The sequence below is a fragment of the Teleopsis dalmanni genome, chromosome 1 (assembly GCF_002237135.1).
Source record: "Teleopsis dalmanni isolate 2A chromosome 1, ASM223713v2, whole genome shotgun sequence".
NCBI classification, from domain to species: domain Eukaryota; kingdom Metazoa; phylum Arthropoda; class Insecta; order Diptera; family Diopsidae; genus Teleopsis; species Teleopsis dalmanni.
Genome location: NC_051846.1, coordinates 172,045,075 through 172,065,452, shown reverse-complemented (window position 1 = coordinate 172,065,452; position 20,378 = coordinate 172,045,075). Strand labels below are relative to the sequence as shown.

Here is a 20,378-nt window from a genome sequence, read left to right as displayed (position 1 = left end):
TTACGAAATTATTTATAATTTATTAAAGTTAAAGTTAAATGAACTTAATCGACTAAGTCATTATATTTTGTAACTAGTAGAATTCTAATGTTGTATTTTTGTATTCAGAAAACTTTAAAACTGTTTTTATAATTTTGTTCGTAATAGATTATTTCTTTTTAACATCTATTAAATTTAAACAAAATTAGTCTTTACTTACATTAAAACTTCTACTCTGCGATATCGGTTTCGACTCGAAACTGACGACTATACGCGAAAGTTTATACCAAAAATATTCTCAAAACTGAAAAAATTTATGTGCGCCGCCTCCATCTTCAAAAAAAAAATACTGTTTGTGTTAGTTAAGAATTATAGATCCTTTATGGATAGATTTTACATCGTATTGTTTTACAACATCGTATTGTTTATATGCAGACCACAAGAATTCTGAAAAGGACGGTAGTAGTAAGCGTACAAATACCGCTGAAAAGTGCAACGACCTCATTCAAGTGAAAGTGAACTAACCTGACAAGATGACAATTATGTCAGGTTAGTAAGAAAAAGGTCCCATTAGTGAACAATAACTGATTGCCATAACTCTAACAAAAGTCATTACATGCCAGATCTAGTCTCAAAGCGTATTTTTCTAGTACGCGGCGATCCGTCAGTACTGATACTATAGTTTTGAGTATGTTACGTTTTAATTGAAGCAGCTGACTTATACATACGTTCTTAGTCATTTTCAACCAGATCAATCTTGGGATCTGACAGAAGTTTGCAGTTTTTTTTTTTAGTTGTACTCATATATTTTTGTCAATGTGGGTGTATAAATTTAAAGTAACACGGCCAAGCTACAATTTTTTGGATAATGAAAATTCTGCTTTGTAGATCCAAATAAAGGTGGGCAGTATGCATGTAAAATTCCTATCATCTCTTTAAACTAGAAATGGAGAAGCTGCAGGGGAGAAACAAGAAGAAAACTTAAAACTTTTTTTTTGCAAATGCTTGGACTTAACAAGACTAAGTCTTTTCAATATGGAAGTCCACGAACTAAGAAGCGTGACGGATATACTAAACATAGATCTTAAAAAAATGTCCTTTATCAAGCGTGCAGGTTGATTTTTAAGACTAAGATTTTTATAGACAGATTTTTTACAACAAAACATCAACTACGCTACTAAAATAGACCAACCCAAGACGTAATAAATACTTTTTTATATTTCTCCAAGGCTTATGTCATTAAAGTATTTTAAAGTAAATATTTGTAATTTAAAATTATTATTTGTAATTATTTTAAACGCATCTGAGCATTGCTTGCATGTCTAAACTAATTTCTTAATATTTTAATTTTTATATATGTATGGTATAATACATTGAAAAATTACAAAATTGCGAAGTTTATAAATTTTTTATTTTTTATTTATATAATCAAAAATTAAAATAATTATCGTGTTAAAGAGAGCGCATTATCCAAAAATAATTAAATTAATTTGCCATCCAAAGACAATTTCATTAGTATAGTTTTTGCTTATATGGTTACCAATTATTATTTATTAAATTTCTATAAAAAGCTATTAAAATAAAAACAATGTAATTATTTTAAAAAATAATTAATAAAGTATTAAAGACTTTAAAGAGAACTATTTAAAGAAATTGTTAACAAATATTTATTTAAAATATTAATATAAGAACTTTTCATAAATACACTTCTTTTTTTAATAGAAATATTATACAAATTTTTTTTAATAATAATTCATTTTAATCATATTTGATTTATCAATGATATAAAATATTAAAATAAAATTAAATATAACTTTTACGACATATCTTTAGCTGGCTTTCTTTTTTATAATAAAATCATTAATTATCTTATCTCATTCGTATTTTATTCGTAATATTTGATAATAAATTTTTTATAAATTTTCTATGTAATAAATTATATTGGTTTTAATTTAAATTTATTAATTTTATTTTTTTTATTTATTTATTTTTTAGGGTTCACGCGTCAGCACAATAAATGACTGGTTACAGATAAAAATTGGCGGAGATGATGAAGTTAAGAAGAAGAAGGGAAATAAGCAGTTTAATCGCATCAAATCTACAAAATATACATTAATCACTTTTTTGCCACAAAATCTTTTCGAACAATTTCGACGAATTGCCAATTTTTATTTTTTAGTAATGACAATAATTTCCCTTCTAATTGGTAAGCCTATAATATATATTACTAAATAATTTATTTAAGTATTATAAAATAGAACCTTATCAATAATTATAAAATATAAATCATTGATTTATAAAATGAATTACATATATATATATTTATATTCAGTTCTGTGTACGACACGTGTAATAAAGGTGTTAATTTATAAAAGTATTATATATTTTTTGATCATGCCATTGATCATTACTTGAACTTGATGAAAATTGATTTGCAGTTCAAAAACATATATAACCTTAATAATGATTTCTTTAAACATTCAAAAACTCAAACAAAATCAGATTCTTTACATAATTTATAATCTCTTCTATAAAAGAGGATAATGACTTTAATGATGTATATTATATTTATTAATTTTAATATCAGTGATATTTATAAGTTCGGTTTTGGAAAAAGAACAGAAAAAGAAACTTAGGTTTATATCTCAGTTCGAAATTAGAAAATCTTCAACGTTAGGCATCCATGCTTTTTTCTTGGAATATTCTTGGGTTTTATGATTATAAAATATCAATCTTGGTCTTAGTGTTCAAGTCCGTCGGGATTCTAGTACTCTTTTTATTTCCATCTATCCTAATATCTTTTCATTCTAAATTATTTCAGTGTTTTGCATACTATGGTAGCGACATATGTGTTCTGTTATACGATTGTAGAGAGTATTAAAGTTGTTAATTTAATTAGATTTAATAAGTATTTTCTAGTCAGGAGATCTATTGGCAATTATCCCAATTGTTAATGATGAGGCTTCGTTGATGTACTGTGAAAATTAAATGATATTTGATAAATGCCGGAAAATAAGAATGTATACTATTTTTAAACCGACTTTTTTTATTGGAAAGCACCGTTAAATATTATATATCTCTGCTAATCTAACAGAAGAGTGTTTATTTAAAAGGTCTACAAATTTAATTTGAAAGAAAACCATTATTTATTCGTTACATAATTTTATGGTATTAATGATTAAAAATGATTTTTTGATAAGTCTTAGAAACTTCCTTTTTCCTTATCACCAATTGTCCATCGTTTTATATAAGCTTGGATTTAAGGCTATATTTGATCAATGACGATGGTTACATATATCGATCAATATTTGATTTAAAGGCTAAAATCAATGTTGACTCTTCTTTATAGATCAATGACTTAAAATATTTACACAAAAAGTATTTTGACGACGTACATTTGCTTAATAATTTATTCATTTACAATAAAACAGTGTCATTAAAACCAAAAACTATCCAGAAGATTTTCAACCATATATGCGAATATAAATTTTTGATTTAGGGTCTTCTTCGGAAACCATCCCTATTTTCTTAATTTCTGAAGAACTATAGGCTAATAATATCACCAGTACAAACAGTGCAGAAATGTTGATTGTCTTTAAAACTTCGTTAATTCAATTGTGACAATTTTGTATATAAATAAAGCAACTGAGAAGTTTACTATAGTTCATACCCATCGGAACATATCTCTTCTTTGCTTGATAAAACGCTAGTAGTGTCTAAAGTACATTTAGTAAATAATGTCTGTGATCATTTGGATCATTTGTAAAAGGGGTTCTCTTGAATTTTGATAATAAGTTATTCAGATGGATTTATAGTAGTATAGTTTGAAGTCCAGAACATCTTTTTGACGGAATAGAACTATGCCTACCAGAAAATACTCATGAAATGACCTCTAAAGAAGAGTAATAATAGTTTAAAAAATCAATGTAGGATGTAAATACATCAAGAAGAAAAGGTATTAGGCTTATGAAAAGTAGAACTTTTAGACATAAAAAGTAGAACTTTAAAAGATTCGTTACAAATTCTATAAACCTGGCAGAAGCTTCTGGTAGTAGTTCGAGTAGAGCAGTATTTAATTAACCAGTCTATCCTAATCGCTATCTATTCGTTGCCATTCTTCTAAATTTTCTCATTGCTCTTAAGTTGATGTATACTGCATTGATTCATATTTTTTTGCATGTTTTCTTCTTTTCATAATAGGTGTTCTAACAAACTCTTGTTTTTTCCTTCTAACAACCGGCTTTATTGAAAAGTCATTCCATCTCCTTATGTGTTGGGATTCGACCATTTTTTTTTTTTTTAGTTGTAGCAATTTTGAAGTAAGTATTATGTTTATTGTATATAGCCACAATTTTTGGTAATATCGTGTATACATATATAACATATATGTAATATATGTTTTTATATATATATATGAAAGTGACATAGTCGTACCCCTAACTAATATACCTCAAATATATAATGTAGTACATACACTTCCATATTTAATGTAAGCATGATCTTAAATCGAATCAACGCTTCTATTTTAATATAAACATAATCTCAATTGGAAGCAACGCTTCTAATTTATTGTAAACATAAGCTCAGTAGAACAAAGGCTGGAAATGATGCCTGGAAATTGCAAGTTCAGCATTGATATATCTTTTGTGAAACATTGCCTTTATGGTAATGTTTTGATGCGAAGTTAGAAGTGATGCTAAGATCTTAAGATTTAGACATAAGTTATTATTTTCATGATATACATTAAATAAAGACTAATCAAACGAATCGCTTGTGTTCTATTTTTATTTAAAAGATAATACAATTTATAACTTGTATATTATAATATATAATAGTTGCGGGTTGTAATCACTTTTTTACTTCACATCCATAGGTAATAGTAATGAATTAATGTTATTTAATCCGATAATTTATAAGATATTATAGCACTGATATTTACCTTATACCTCGCATTCCACTTAATTGGTGTATCCATCTTATTATTGGTTACAAAAACAAATTTTCGTAACAATTTATAAATATTTTTATAATTAATTAGCTATAATTGTTTAAATAAGCCAATTATAGTTTAAAATATTATCGAATGAGTTTATCTATTTTTAAAAAACGAAAGAAAAAACCAAAAAATTATTATAAATCAATTATCTTAGAAAAGTTACTAATTAAATTATGAAACTGATTTTGAACTTGTTTTTTCCAACACGGAATAAAGTTATTTCTCATTTGCTGAATTATAGGAAATGCCTCAGAGTCTCTGGCAGATTTTACACGCTTCTGTTAATTTACTTCTGTCTTACAGTACAACCTTGACCATCACCTCCTAACAAATGCTCGCTATACATTAATAATGGGAATGAATCTTTATTAATTTTTATTTTATTATTTTACTGCCTTTTTTATTGACTCTTAAGATATGTATATATACATATATATTGTATAGATGCAATGCAAAATGAAAATCAATTATGCACGCGTTCCTCATTGCTTCGGCGTAGCCGTCGTATCGAATCTAACTATGAAATATGACGACTACTTTCAAATTAATGCAAAAACAAATAAAAGCCATACTGAGAAATTTGATAGAAAAAAGATACTTTCGTCTATATACCATATTGCGCAATTGGCTGTGACTTTTTCCTATTAAAGATCTATTTTCAGTACAATTTCTACTGCTCGTATTACTTCTCTTCTCTGCAGTTTAATATTTTTGTGTTTGTAGTTGGAATTTATGTGTGACATTTCTATACGAAATCAATTAAAAATCGTTGACGTGTTTTATGTTATTTCAGATGTTTAAGTGCAATTGAACTTTTCTTTTTTTTTTTTATCTTTTTTATTTTTTAATAAATAAAAATCTTCACAAAGTCACAAAAAAAAGTTGGTGGCATGAAATTTTGAAGTCAAGTGGCATTTCACTCTGTTGTTCGGAAATATTACATAAATGGAACGCCCACAAGTATCTTCAATCTGTAAATTTATAAACAAAAAAAAAATAAAAAATATAGATGTTAAGTACTTATTTGTTTTTGTTATCATGATTTAAGTTGAAAATAAATAAATAATAAAATTAATTAATATATAATTATTGAAATGCAATGACTAGACATTTTTTATAATACATACTTATGATAACAAGATGAAAACAATTATAGTAATATAATGCCTTAACTGTTTTATGTAATACTTGTGAAAATAAGATATTTAAGATATTTGCAACTGAAATATAAGAATAGAAGAACCCAAAGCTTGTGTAATTTCTCTATATAACACTGTTAGTTTAGCCATTTAATGCGTCTTGGTACAAAATGTATTTGTGGGTTCCATTATTCAATCTATTTTCAAAAGATAGAGTTTTATTGTACATTGGCGCGAAACTCCAGGTAATCGCTAGGCAAAAGATCTAACACATCTGTTCAAATACAGTAGGGTTATCCTCCTCAGCAGAACGAAACTAAGGTTGTTGACAGGTTATCTCAAGGGTCATAATGGTTTGCGTTGTCAACTGAATAAGATGGATTTGTGTAAAGGGATAGAGTGTCGTCGCTGCTTGGAAGAGGTTGTGACCTCTAGTTAAATTCTTTACTAGACTGTCTGGTCGGTCCGAAGTTTCTATACCCCTCGGAAGATAGGATGTTTTTAACAGTTAACAGTATTTATAGTGTTTTCTGTTTAGTTAGGGTCGAAAAGATCAATAATGGTCACAGAGTCTGCTCCTCGAGCACAGTAAACCGTATATTTGCAATTTTATTCTTCACTTAAAATAGTCTTTCTTTAAACATGCTTTCAACGCATACATTTAATGCAGATGTTGATAAATGTTTACATAAAATATGAACTTATTCTATTATCTCAAAGGTCTATTGCAGTGGCATCAAATTTTGTTAGTTAATCTGTCATTGTACGTTAGCGACTTATCTCTTATTATAAAAAAAGTATTTATAATGATATGAAAAAAATGTAGAATAAAGTATTTATCTGCTATTGATATAAGGGGCATACGGGGCTATTAACGAAAATTTGGAAATTAAACCGGAGCTAATACCCAAACAAAGTGTATATAGAGCTGCAAACTACATCTAAAATCTTCGGCATAATGTTTTAATTTGTTAATTGACTTCAATATAGAATGTTGATTTAGACTAATACAGCAGACTAACATATTGAGAAGCCTTTATCTACAATATGCGTCTCAACTACAACTCTGCCTTTCTCGACGTTGTACATCTGTTTTCTTGGAACATGGTAGGTCCATATGAACGCGAATAAATCGAGTCAAGTTTTGATTACGGCTTTCAATAGTATCTTATAAAATCTGTCTTTCTTATATTAGTTTTAACTATTTATTAAAGCAAAACAAAATAGGTTCTTTATATATCTTAGGTATTTTAACGAAATAATACTATTTGTAGCTTAAACTTTATACATTGAATTATAGACATGTATGGTCTTTTTTGTTTAATTCTACTTTGCTTGCAATAAAATAAACACATAAAATTATTATAGTTTTGCATAAACTACATTAAGACCCAATATTGCTGTTGTATCAAAATTCTTATTTCTATTGAGCTATTGAACGCGTACTTATGTGTGCTCAAACTATAAAATATGATGGGTCGTAAAATTCTCAATGAAAGAAGACTTTGTTGCAGATTCTAGTTCAAATTATGAATATTGTTGTTTGTTTGGATAAACGTTTATTTTTTGAGTTTCGAAAGAAATAAAATTTTAGTTTTTTTTAAAGAGTTTTTTTTTATGAAATAATATATTGGAATATAAAATATTGAGAACAGAGATAAAACAAATAAATAAAGATCAATAAAGATTATTGAGCAATATTTTTCAATTTCTTAATACTTTTACCTAATATTGATAATTATTAGATATTTTTATATAAATGATATTTAATAACATAATATCAACGTGTTTTAGATGTACTACCAGTCCTAGAGTAATTGAGATTCAATTTTTGTTAACTTTTGGTTGTACCTATTAGTGAGCAAAGGCGAGCCATCTTACGGGAAACTTTATCCAAATCTAGTTAGGGTTACTGAAACTAATGCAAATATAATCGTAAAAAATACCACATCTTTAAATCTGTTAATTTTTTGGCGAAAGTAACCATTGCTTTGGTACTGAACAGTAAGAAAAACTTAGTATAATATAAATAACTAAATAAGAGTATAATACAATCCACAGAGATAGTTAAATTTAAGATGAGTCTTATACTATATTATAAAAAATTAGCAAATTCATTTAAATGCTCTATAAAGCTAATATGGTGGGTTTGTTAAGATGTCATTGTCAGATAATAAATCATATTAAGACATTTAATATGTATATACCCTTGAACCATTCCTGTCGCCGACGATTTTCCTCTGAAAAATTCGATTGATACGGTTAAAATCCGTTTTATCGATGTTATTTTTATTAAAAGTTGCTAGGCATATATTTTCTAGAGGATCTTAATCAGCTATATGACCTACTGTTAAACAGCATTTTAGACTTTAGCAAACTATAAAATGGTTTGAACCCTACCAATTCTACGGCAACAAATATGAATAGGTCTAAATGATTTAATAATTCAATCTATGAAAGGCTGACCATTTATGCTTAAAATATGATAATCGTTCACAGAAATCTATAATGAATAACAACCCCATTGTCACCCGGACCAAAGAACACTTATGTTACATTTTTTGTTTATGTTGTATCAAACATTATACGAAGCACAGACATCCTATAAGCAGATACGTCATATAATATAAATGTTTATTAAAATTTTAAAATATGCTCATTCAGAGGCCCTTTAATGTACATCATCCCATCGTCATCCACATGTACATATACGGTACTATAATTTAAAGATCCCGTATCTTTAAGTAAATAGATATGATTGTAATTTAAAATAATGACTTTAAAATAATCAATAATGACTTACTTATTGACCGACATTGATGCTGTTCTGATTGATTTTGTTTTGCGTAGGATTTTCTTTGCCACCATCTCTTTCGGTCAATATTAAAAACATCTCGATTTTTCATTCCCTAAATTATGAAATCTTCTCCCACAAGTATGCCATTTTGTTAGAAAATGTATGTTGAATATATTTAACTATATTGCATTAAGTTCCATCTTTATTTATCTCTTTCCATGTATTTCCTATGTCATATAAAAACATTAAAAAAAAACTACTTATAGGTAATTAAATAAAATATCAAATCTATATTCGACCATTAGCTCTTTGCTTATGAGATCAGCTCACCTCATTATTTTGTTACAATTGTTCACGCATTTTGAATAATTTTTTTACCAAATTTTAAATAAAAGTACAAGTTGAGTAATCATTAATGACTTTTTTTTAATTTTTTAAAAATCTTTTTCGTTTTACAGACAGTCCGGTATCGCCGATGACATCATTCCTGCCATTAGTTTTTGTGATCGCTGTTACTGCAGCAAAGCAAGGCTATGAAGATTTCTTGCGTTATAAGACCGATAACATAGTTAATCGCTCACCAGGTGGGTACACGCATTTATAAATTGTTTTATAATTTATGTATATAAGTAAAAAATAAAATCAAAAAAAAAATAAAAACATAATAGTAATAATTATCCAAGCTAATTTTAATATTTCATATTTGACTTTTTCTTACAGTGACGGTGATACGTAATGGTGTGGAAGTGAATATACAGTCACAATATGTATCTCCGGGTGATTTGGTTGTTGTGGAACGTGACTGTGATGTACCATGTGATTTAGTTTTGTTGCGTTCATCAGATCCACATGCAAAATGTTTCATAACGACTGCCAATTTAGATGGAGAATCCAATTTGAAAACGTTATTGGTGCCACGTGATTTACCTTTGGTTGAAATCAATAAAATGCACAAATTGGGCGTTATTGAATGCGAGAGCCCCAAGACTGATCTCTACAGCTTTAATGGTAAAATAGAATTATCTGGTGGTGAAGGACGTGTACTGCCACTATCAGCTGAAAATGTATTGTTACGTGGTTCGCGTGTTAAAAACACGGAATGTGTAATTGGTTGTGCAATTTACACAGGCATGACAACCAAATTGCAGCTGAACAGTCGTCTCACTCGTAACAAATCTGCCTCCAGTGAAGTTTACATAAATCGATTTCTAATTTTTGTATTAATTGCATTGATTGTGATTGTCACAATTTTATACTTTTTAAAACGGTAACATAAATTTATTTCAATTGATTTAATATATTTATTTTTGAATACTTTTTTTCTATTTTAGTTATGATGAACTTTATGTAATACCTAAGCTCTCTTATTTGGGACCACCAGCGGATGGTTATAGTGTTAAACAGTTTCTGCAGGATTATCTTTCATTTCTCATACTTTTCAATTACTTGATTCCAATTTCATTGTATGTAACAATTGAAATGCATCGTGTTATTGGCGGTTTCTTTATGGAGTGGGATACACAATTATATGATGAAGACACAGATCAACCTTGTATAGTTAATACATCAAATCTGAATGAGGAACTGGGGCAAATTAATATATTATTCTCTGATAAAACGGGTACTTTAACAAAAAATGAAATGATATTCCAACAGTGTTCAATTAGTGGACGTAAATTTGTTTATAAAAAGACGCGATTGCAAGAAGAGGGTACTGGAGCATTATTCGATATAAACAAATTTAATGTAAGTATATGTAATGAGATATCTTTTTCATCTAGTGATATAGTAGTGAGGTATATAATATATGTAAATACTATATATTGCATATATCAATCATATAATCATATCAATCAAATCATATATTTATATATATAATATTATATATATATTATATAATATATAATATATATAATATATCTTGATGTTTTATTTATATATTTTTATTTTTTTAATTTAAACTGACTTATTTTTAACCGTGTTTTAGTATTATTTAGAACTGTTGTTTTTTAATTTTTAGAACGATCAAAAAAATTTCTTTCAAGCTCTTGCAATTTGTCACACAATACAAGTAGCTGGAGACACAAATTCCACTACCAAAGAGGAAAGTAAAGATGGTAATGCAATATCTGGCTTAGCTAAAATGTATTCGATTTCTGACATCACCGAAGAGTCACATACATCTAGTCAACAAAGCGATGTTAATTTGGATAATTCAAATATATTAGAAACTTCACTTTCCACAAATCCTAATGGTAAAGTGAGTACCACATCTGATGTTAATCCATTACTCGACGATAGCAATAAAGTTGAACGACGTAAGCGTCCACAAATAGTTAAACGTAGTCCAAATTTCGCACGTCCTGCTACACGTGTACATCCAGTTACTATATCCTTGCCACCAGTGCTTAATACAAATGGTAATGTTTTAGAGATGGTGAATGGATCAACTGAACGGCCTGTATTGTTTCCAAGTTCATTGCAAAATTTGCCGAGTGGTCGACCAATATCTATGCAATTTAATCGTTCTACTTCAGAAGTGGATTTACCGGAATTTGGTAGTAACGCTGTCCACGGTCATAGACGTTCACAATCATATGGTGCACCGGGTGCATATATTACACAACAAGGTAATGAAATTATCTTAATTTATAATTAATAATTCGCAGTGAACTATTTGCTTTATGCTCGCGCTCAAAACTTTTTAAAGATCGTACCTATACTAAATTGATATATAATTATATTTATATGAAATTATATAAAATTCTGTTAATTTAAATATATATAGTTAATAAACATATATAAAAATAATATCATTGTATTTCATTGTGTAGGAAACCCAGCAGCAGCTGTTATTAATCGAACTTCGAGTACAGCTTCACGAGAGTCTTATGCCGCTCCAAATTTCCAAAGACAACCTACTATTTTAATACGCAAAGAATCACAGCGTCGGAAGAATGAAATTGAACAAGTTGTACAGTAAGTATTCTATTTAAAAATATTTAGAATTTGTAAAGCTTTAATCATTATTTATTTTGATAGTGAGATGGATTACCAGGCTTCTAGTCCAGATGAAAAAGCACTTGTGGAAGCTTGTGCACATTTGGGTCTTGTATATACCGGAGATGATGATGATATTTTACGTGTACGCATTGTGCCACCACACATGGATTATACAAGACCCTTTAGTGTGGGTAAAACCAATGAAATCCATTTTGATCGATTACATATCTTAGAGTTCACATCCGATCGTAAACGTATGAGTGTTATAGTCAAGGATGAAAATGGCACAAAATGGATCTATACTAAAGGTGCTGAAAGTTATGTTTTTCCCTTGTGTGCAAATAGCTCGGCTGATATGATTTCTAAAACAGATGCACATATTAGCGACTTTGCGAGACATGGCTTAAGAACACTAGCTATAGCACGTAAACGAATAGCCGAAGCTGATTATCAACAATTTTTATTGGAACTTAGTGCCGCTAATAGTTCACTGGAAAATCGTAAAGAATTAAGTGAACAGTGTTATGCTAAAATTGAAAGAGGTATATATTATTTAATGCACTAGTAAAAATGATCATTATATATTAAATGTTCATTTACAGAACTAGATTTGCTTGGTGCAACGGCAGTAGAAGATGCATTACAAGATGAAGTTGCTGATACCTTGATCTCACTGCAAAAAGCTGGTATAAAAATTTGGGTGCTTACAGGTGACAAAGTGGAGACTGCATTAAATATTGCACTATCTTGTGGTCACATACCGCCAAATGCTATAAAGTACTTCATAATGGATTGTACACGAAAAGAGGATATGTTAATACATTTAAATGCATTAGATCGTGAAATAGTTTTCGGTATAGGTACCGACTGTGCGCTTTTGATTGATGGTAAAAGTTTAGCTGTTGCTTTGGCTGAAACTCCAGACGAATTTCGGGATGTGGCTATTAAATGTACTGCAGTACTTTGTTGTCGTCTCAGTCCATTGCAAAAGAGTGAAGTAGTTGCTTTAATAAAAACATCAAAACAAAACTATAATACAGCAGCTATTGGGGATGGGGCGAATGATGTATCTATGATTCAAGAAGCACATGTAGGCATTGGTATTATGGGTAAAGAAGGTAGACAAGCAGCACGATGTGCAGATTTTGCTTTTGCGAAATTTTGCTTTTTAAAACGTTTGCTATTGGTACATGGACACTACCACACGACACGTTTATCATTTTTGGTGTTATATTTCTTCTATAAAAATATTATTTTCATGGGCATACAATTTTTGTTCCAGTTCCACACACTGTTTTCATCATCTTCTGTTTATGACTCTTTGTTCTTAACATTGTACAATGTCATATATACATCTTTGCCAATATTCTTTATATCACTGACTGAGAAACCCTACACTGAAGAAACTTTATCAAGGTGAGGATAGGTTTTTTTATTTTATTTATACAAAAAAGTTAATTAAAACAAAACTTATTTTTAAATAATTATTTCTTATTACAGACAACCGGAACTTTATAAAAAGAACACACACAATAAGCAACTTCATTGGCCCTATTTCTTAGCTTGGACGATCAATGGTGTTTATCAATCGCTAATAATATTTTATTTTGCCTACTTCGTATTTTCCACAAATAATGTCATATTAAATATTGGACAAACTGCTGAATTTTCATGTTTTGGAGCTTTACTGATCGAACTGGTAGTCATTGTAGTTAATCTAAAAATATGGCTTGAGTCAAAATATTTAAGCTACTGGTACATTGTAACCATTGTTGGTTCCATACTAGCTTTTATGGTTACTACGCTTATTTACAATTTCATTAATGTGTAAGTTTATTTAAATTTTATTTATTTTTATTTTTTAAGAAATTTTTGGTTTAAATTTTTCTTATTTTCTTTTATAGCCAATATGATACTGATTTTTACTATTCGTACAATTACCTTTTGAGTTCTTTGCCAGTTTGGTTGTTTGTCATATTAACGACAGTGGCTTGTTTGGTGCCGGACTTTACATTTAGAATGGCAAGAAAAGGTCTTAACTTACCAAAGCGTAGCTTTTATCCTGGCAGAGATCGTTTACGTAGACAACAACTACGTGAAAAAGTCAACTCCACACACTTGTAAGAACAGATGACTATAAGAACATGACTACACACATATGTCTTTACTGACTCCGAACTTCACATTTAATATGGAAATAAAATTTCTAAGCTTACCAAAGCATAGCTTTCTTCCTGTCAGGAAACGTTTACTCAAACAACTGTTAAGTGAAAAAATTAACTCTGTACACTAAAAACAACAGATGACTACATCTTTATAGACTACATAAAAGGGTAAACTCTACACATTTATGAGAACATATGTCTTCGCTGACTGTGGATTTTACATTAAATATGTCAAGAAAGATCTAAACTTACCGAAGCGTAGCTTTAATCCTTACAGGAAATGATAACGTAGACAAAAGCTACCGGAAAAAGTTGACTCTTCAAATTTATATGAACAGTTGATTTTATCTTTTTAGACTACGTGAAAAAGTTAACTTCATACAGTTATAAGAAGAGATAACTTCATCTTAATAGACTATGTACTGTTTTTCATTCCGATTTTCGTTTTTGTAAAATATTGTTGATAGAATAGTGTTACTTAAGTTAAGTTATGTACAGTGATAACTTTCTTAGTAAGAAAGTTTTTAAAAACGTGCCAAATATTGTATTTATTTACAAATTAGTATAACGTATTTTTAAGTATAACTATATAAATTTATTATTTAATTTATTTAATTTTTTTTTAATTTTTTTTAAATTTTTTTTTAATTTTTGACGCCATGACAGAATCAATTTTGTATTCAGTTTCAATAGTTTCTTATAGATTTCTTTTGTAAAGTATTAACGAAAAATACAGATGCTATTTAGAATTATTATTTTAGATAGTTCATTTATAAATTAAAAAAAAAATGTGTTAATGAAAAAAGTTTTATTAAATTTTTAGTTTTTAGAAAATATTTTTTTATAAAAATGTACGCTTAAGTGAAATTTAATTTACGAAGCTATTAAATATCATTAAAATTTTATTTATTTGAATATAATTAATGATAATTAAGTTGAATATAACGAAAAAATAAAAAGTTTTTATTTTACAATTTTTGTGTATAATTAATGTTCATTTATAATATGAAAGTAGAGATGTGATTTATTTATTCTGCAAATAAGGTAATGTAATTTTTGATATAAATAGTATTAATAAGTAACGAAACCTTACTTCTTCATTATGAATGAACAGTTTTAATATCATTGTGAGAGAACGAAATCCACACAATTAGCACATGTCGCTTACCAGCCAACTACCAATTTTAAATTATTCTAATGCAATAAAACTGTTAAATCTATACTGGCATAAAAAAATTCTATTTCTAAAAAAAATTATGTTTTTATTTGAAACACGCACCAAAGAGAGTTTATATTTTTTATTAAGTAAGTTGTTTATATATTTTTAAAAATTTTCTAAAATAATTTATACATTTAATAATTTTTTTTTATTAAATTCCATTAATAATTTCAAAATTTAAATTGAGCAAAATTTTACAGAGCGTTTGAGGCATAATTAAGTTTAATATAATAAGTATATCTAATAATTATAACAATAATAAAACATTTTAAATAGGTAAATATATAACAACATTCTTTTTGATTAATTAAATTACATAAATTGAATAATATGATTGTTTTGAAATACATTGTTCCAAGTTTTTTATATTCGTATATATAAGTTCGTAAACAGGTATTTTTAATTATTTTTTTATTTAATATTTTATATTACATTGTGAAAAAATATACAACAATAATATATGTTGAGAAAAACAATTTAATAAATATTAGATGTGCTCTACTTGAAAATAGATTTGCATTCATAAATATTTACAATTTTTGTAGGAATTCTTTAGTGTACGTAGGTATATATTTGTACGTATATGTGTCTTGTTCCAACTGTGTGTCCTTAACCTTAACCTCAAAATTTGAACTTTTGTTACATTTGTTTTATATCAATTAAATCTCATTTTTTTTACCCTGAAACGTTACCATAAAACTTCTTGTCACTATTACCTATCTAAAGTGTATATATGTCTATATATGTGTATATATATGTTTCATTCCGATATGATTATTCTATATTGAAAATCAGGTACACTCTCCCGTTTGACGTCTGACTCATTTATTTTACAATTCCACAGATTTCAGATTTTTTTACAAATCTAAGCTCCAATAATTTTCTTAACAGAATATCCTGGTACTGAATACACGAAAAGTATAAAGAATAAAGCAATACCACAAAGAAGAAGGGCTTTTAGTATAGCCCATTTATAGTTATGCCAAACAATATATCTTATAGACTTGAGAGGATTTAGGAACCACATAAATGAAGCATCTGGACGACTGAAATTAAGAAATAAATTTAGTATTTATTAATAAAATTTAAGAAAAATTCGTAGTACTTTGGTTTCTCTAAAGGGTCGGGCTCATTTCGTCCATAACCAGCTGGATTTTGTTCAGCTTCTTCTTTGGTTAGTAAGTGAAATTCAGCTTCAACTTTACCGGTCAATTCCATTTCTTCATTCTGCTTTTTGATATAGAACGGCCACCAACCGCGTACACGTTTTTGTTTGAAAATATTAACTGTGGGTACATTATCTGTTTTCAGCATATCTAAAGTGCATAACTTCGATGTTTTCGCACCACGTGGAAAGCGGTTTAAGTTAAAGGAAATGGCACCTATACAGAATGTTTTGTAGAGTACGCAAAAATATTTAAATACTGTCAGACAAACCTAGAAAATCATCTGCTGAAAAGTGATCTGCATCCCAAACTTGCAATTCTAAACGTGCTGGAATTTTTACTTCCGTTTCATCCCAACTAAATAATGATTCACGTCTTGATAGCACAATTCGTTCTTCCGCTGCTAAGTACTCAAATGGAAAAATGAATCGCCAATTGAAATTACCCTCACCGGTTAGGGAGCGATAATGTATATCTGTGGATTGTATATCCTGAGGACCTTTTAGCCAACTGTAAGTAATGTTAATTTGTGAAATTTAAATTTATTTGCTTATATAGAATTAGAATAACATACCCTTTAACATAAATATCTGACATTTTCTCGCCAGTAAAGAAGGCATCATCTTCTAGCACCACATCATCAGTATTCCAGATGACAACACGCAGTTCATATGCTTTGGGTTTTCTTGGTGCTATATCCACAGGTGGTCCAGGTAATGGCATATCCATTGGAAACATATCAACCCACATTTCAATTTTACCTTGTTCTATACCAGGTTTGTCAGGATTGTATAACGGACGGGATTCTATATGCTCTGGTACAAGCTAAAAGGATTAACAACATAAAAATTATAGAAAAACAAAAATCATATAATAAAATAGCAAACCTTGCAGCCGACTTTTGGAATTTCACCCCAGCGATGTAAGACAGCTAGAGCTAAGTGTTCGTCCCGATTTTTACATGTGGTGGGACCATTCCATGCTATAACTTCTTCATCCGAAAATGTCATACAATACTTACCAATTGCTACACGATCTTGAAAGTAATGTGGGGTATCTAGTTTATTTTCTTTACATATTTTCGAAAGTATCTGCGTAGGCTTAAGTGGATCTCTCCATTGGTTATAACCACCGCTATTAATACAATAAAAAATATCATATGTAACTAAATGTATTTATAAAAAAATATCTTACTCTTCATAGCGCAAAGATAAACCACAAGTCGCTCGATGTTTGCTATAAAAACGATTTTCCAAATCAATACGCGTTTCTCCAATCAAATCATCTGAACCAACTAAATCCCAATCGAATATTTGCATTGTCAACATTGAATCTTGCGGAAATGTGGCTTCTACTTCAAAGCATTTTCCAAATATTGGATTTAATTGCTTACTAACGTAATTATCTTTGTCAGATATGCGTTTGTTGCCCAAATGTAATACTACATAAGGATCGGCTTTACCATTCAAATCCATGGGATGCAAATCAGTTCCCTTAATAATGTAAACGCGCACCAATACATGTATTGGATCATTGGCGGGTAAGTTTGGTATGGGCAACTCTGTACCCTTCGGTGGTGGTAGTTTATACACTTTAATAGCACCTTTGAAAAAACCAACAGTGCGATTATCATCTTCGGTAGAATCACCAGTTTTTTTGCCTCGATAAAGTGCAAAGGAATGTAACCACTCACGGAAGTAATTGAAATCCTGCTGTGCTTCTAGCTCATTAGGATAAATCTGCAAGTGAGCACTTCTACATGCAAACCTACGATTTTTCTTAGAGCTGAACTCAGAACTTACCTGGCATAGCGCAGTTGAATTCATAGCATTTTTTAATAACTGTTGATGTGGTGAAATTTGTGTACTTTGTGGGTCAGTTTTACCACGTGTTAGTCCTGCCATACTTTTTGGACTTAATTTTTGTACAAACTTATTTCCCCTGATACCGGATTTAGTATTACCAACAACGTTTTGTGGCGCCATGAGAAATCTGTCAGCTACAGAAGTTTTTTCTGCTTTTGTAGCATCGATGAGACGTTCATAAGACCAAAAATATTTTGTCCACCAATCGCGACTGAGTTCATCATCTGCATCTTGATCTTTAATTATATTATCGTCTTTATGATGACCCATAAGTGGAGATTTCTTCTTCGGTGTCTGTTTCTTAACCCTAAAAAATGCATTATTATATTATTATATGAGATAATAATGGTTGTAAATGGAGTATTACATTTTTGTGACGCAAGCTGCGCCATACATTGTAAATTGGTCGCATGATGAACGACGTCCACCATAATAGTTTTTTACATTAGGATGTTGCATATTACCTGCAAGCATTGACTGCATACCAAAGCTATCAACTAAGTTACTTAAGCCTTCTTCAGTTAAAGGTGCTGACAGTATTATTTGACCTCCAATGGTTTTGTATTTAGTGATGTCTTCCTTAGGCGGTGGTTTATACATGTAGCGATGAATTGAAGTTATTTGATGTGTGCCAACCAATGTGTACCGCCCAAATGAGCGACAATCAACACATCTTATTGTAATCGGTGGTGCATATGTCTCTTCCAAAGGTAGTTCCAACTCAATTGATTTAAGCATATTTGGAAAATTCGGATTCTTTTTTGTATTTTGTATTATGTTGGAACTAAGAATTTTACCGGAACATTCAACATCAATGCGTGGTTTATCGACAGACATAAAGTGTATACGTTTAAGATCTCTTAATCCCCAAAAGAGTACCTCGAGTTTAAATTTAGCTAAATGTGGGCGTACTTCTTTCGGTACAGGAAAAATAGCTCCAGGAGTTGGTGGAGCGTTACGATCCTTTTTAACTTCTGTTTGTAAAGATTTTGGTTCCGTTAAACGTGGCATATCACTCGAACCAATTTCAAGCATTTCAAATGCGGCTAGCAACTCTCCAGCATTGTCTGGACCACGCACTATGTCAAACCATTCCAGTGATGGTGTGACATAAGCATTTTCACGCAATTTCACACGTGGTTTGGCTATTGCTCGACCAATAAACTCAGATTTACCTACTTTATCTTGATCATAGATTTCAATTATTATTGTAGGTGGATCTTTTTTAATATCATCCTTCGAGCCATAAACTAGAATTTCATCAAAAACTAATAGTTCATCCCATGTGGGGCTCAGTGTTTCTTCTATAACTTGTGTCGTTTTCGCAAACTCAGTAATATAAACTGTAGCATATGGATCACTCAATCCTGAAGCATCTGAACCAATGAGGGAACGGGCTTGATATATATAGGCGCGTAATTGAAAAGTCTACAAATTAAAAAATGGTTATGAATATAGATTTTTATATAATTGTTAAGCTCAGATTAATTTTAAACTTTGAAACGTTTTATTAACTACTAAGTAACTAAACTGCTAACTAACCAATTATTAATAACATAATATCAAACAATTCGGTTTCTTACATATTTTTCCAGATAATGTATATTATTTGGCGCCATTGCACCAGGACGCTCTGCATTTCTAAGCTCGTGCGATAAATCATAACCAATTGGTAGACCATCAAAGAAATGTCCTTTATGGGTAACTACACCCAGCCATAGATATATCGATAGTTTAGCTTGTATAAACCAACTTGCGGGACCTGTGGACTGTCTGCCGGGCAACTGAGTTAAAAAGAGAATAAGATTTAATAACAGAGTTGGAGAGAGTTAAAATAAAAGAGTGATAAGAGAATATTGATTTGACTTACTCTCAGAAATATAGTCTGTATTTGGCCGCAATGAACTCCAGATTCTTCTTCGGTTGTGGAGTAGACCAACTCTCTCGCTGACATGCGGTGGTAGGCATAACGTTTTCCATTCGCTATTAACCAAAGAAAAATGTCGGGCAGCGAATGTTGTGGCTAATAAATTGAGATAAAGATATATT

General features: G+C 29.6%; 2 protein-coding genes across 4 annotated transcripts in view; one reads left to right on the top strand and one right to left on the bottom strand.

Annotated features, from left to right (window-relative positions):
* The window catches only part of LOC119670150 (probable phospholipid-transporting ATPase IH), a 29,311-nt gene extending 14,700 nt beyond the window's left edge, over positions 1 to 14,611 (top strand). For all 3 annotated transcript variants that reach the window (XM_038080301.1, XM_038080300.1, XM_038080299.1), the window contains exons 2-11: positions 1,975 to 2,185; positions 9,370 to 9,495; positions 9,632 to 10,178; positions 10,243 to 10,657; positions 10,932 to 11,541; positions 11,746 to 11,890; positions 11,954 to 12,456; positions 12,517 to 13,330; positions 13,415 to 13,741; positions 13,819 to 14,611. In XM_038080301.1, the coding sequence (XP_037936229.1) occupies positions 1,975 to 2,185; positions 9,370 to 9,495; positions 9,632 to 10,178; positions 10,243 to 10,657; positions 10,932 to 11,541; positions 11,746 to 11,890; positions 11,954 to 12,456; positions 12,517 to 13,330; positions 13,415 to 13,741; positions 13,819 to 14,038 (3,918 nt within the window). In that variant the 3' untranslated portion in view covers positions 14,039 to 14,611. The remainder of the gene's footprint in view (positions 1 to 1,974; positions 2,186 to 9,369; positions 9,496 to 9,631; positions 10,179 to 10,242; positions 10,658 to 10,931; positions 11,542 to 11,745; positions 11,891 to 11,953; positions 12,457 to 12,516; positions 13,331 to 13,414; positions 13,742 to 13,818) is intronic.
* Positions 14,612 to 15,744: 1,133 nt separating this feature from the next.
* The window catches only part of LOC119670147 (otoferlin-like), a 55,172-nt gene continuing 50,538 nt past the window's right edge, over positions 15,745 to 20,378 (bottom strand). Inside the window, exons 17-26 of the mRNA XM_038080291.1 lie at positions 20,200 to 20,352; positions 19,913 to 20,113; positions 18,697 to 19,757; positions 18,267 to 18,636; positions 17,659 to 18,203; positions 17,352 to 17,598; positions 17,039 to 17,289; positions 16,736 to 16,974; positions 16,404 to 16,680; positions 15,745 to 16,344 (exon numbers count right to left, since the gene is read on the bottom strand). Coding sequence (XP_037936219.1) covers positions 16,164 to 16,344; positions 16,404 to 16,680; positions 16,736 to 16,974; positions 17,039 to 17,289; positions 17,352 to 17,598; positions 17,659 to 18,203; positions 18,267 to 18,636; positions 18,697 to 19,757; positions 19,913 to 20,113; positions 20,200 to 20,352 — 3,525 coding nt within the window. The 3' untranslated portion in view covers positions 15,745 to 16,163. The remainder of the gene's footprint in view (positions 16,345 to 16,403; positions 16,681 to 16,735; positions 16,975 to 17,038; positions 17,290 to 17,351; positions 17,599 to 17,658; positions 18,204 to 18,266; positions 18,637 to 18,696; positions 19,758 to 19,912; positions 20,114 to 20,199; positions 20,353 to 20,378) is intronic.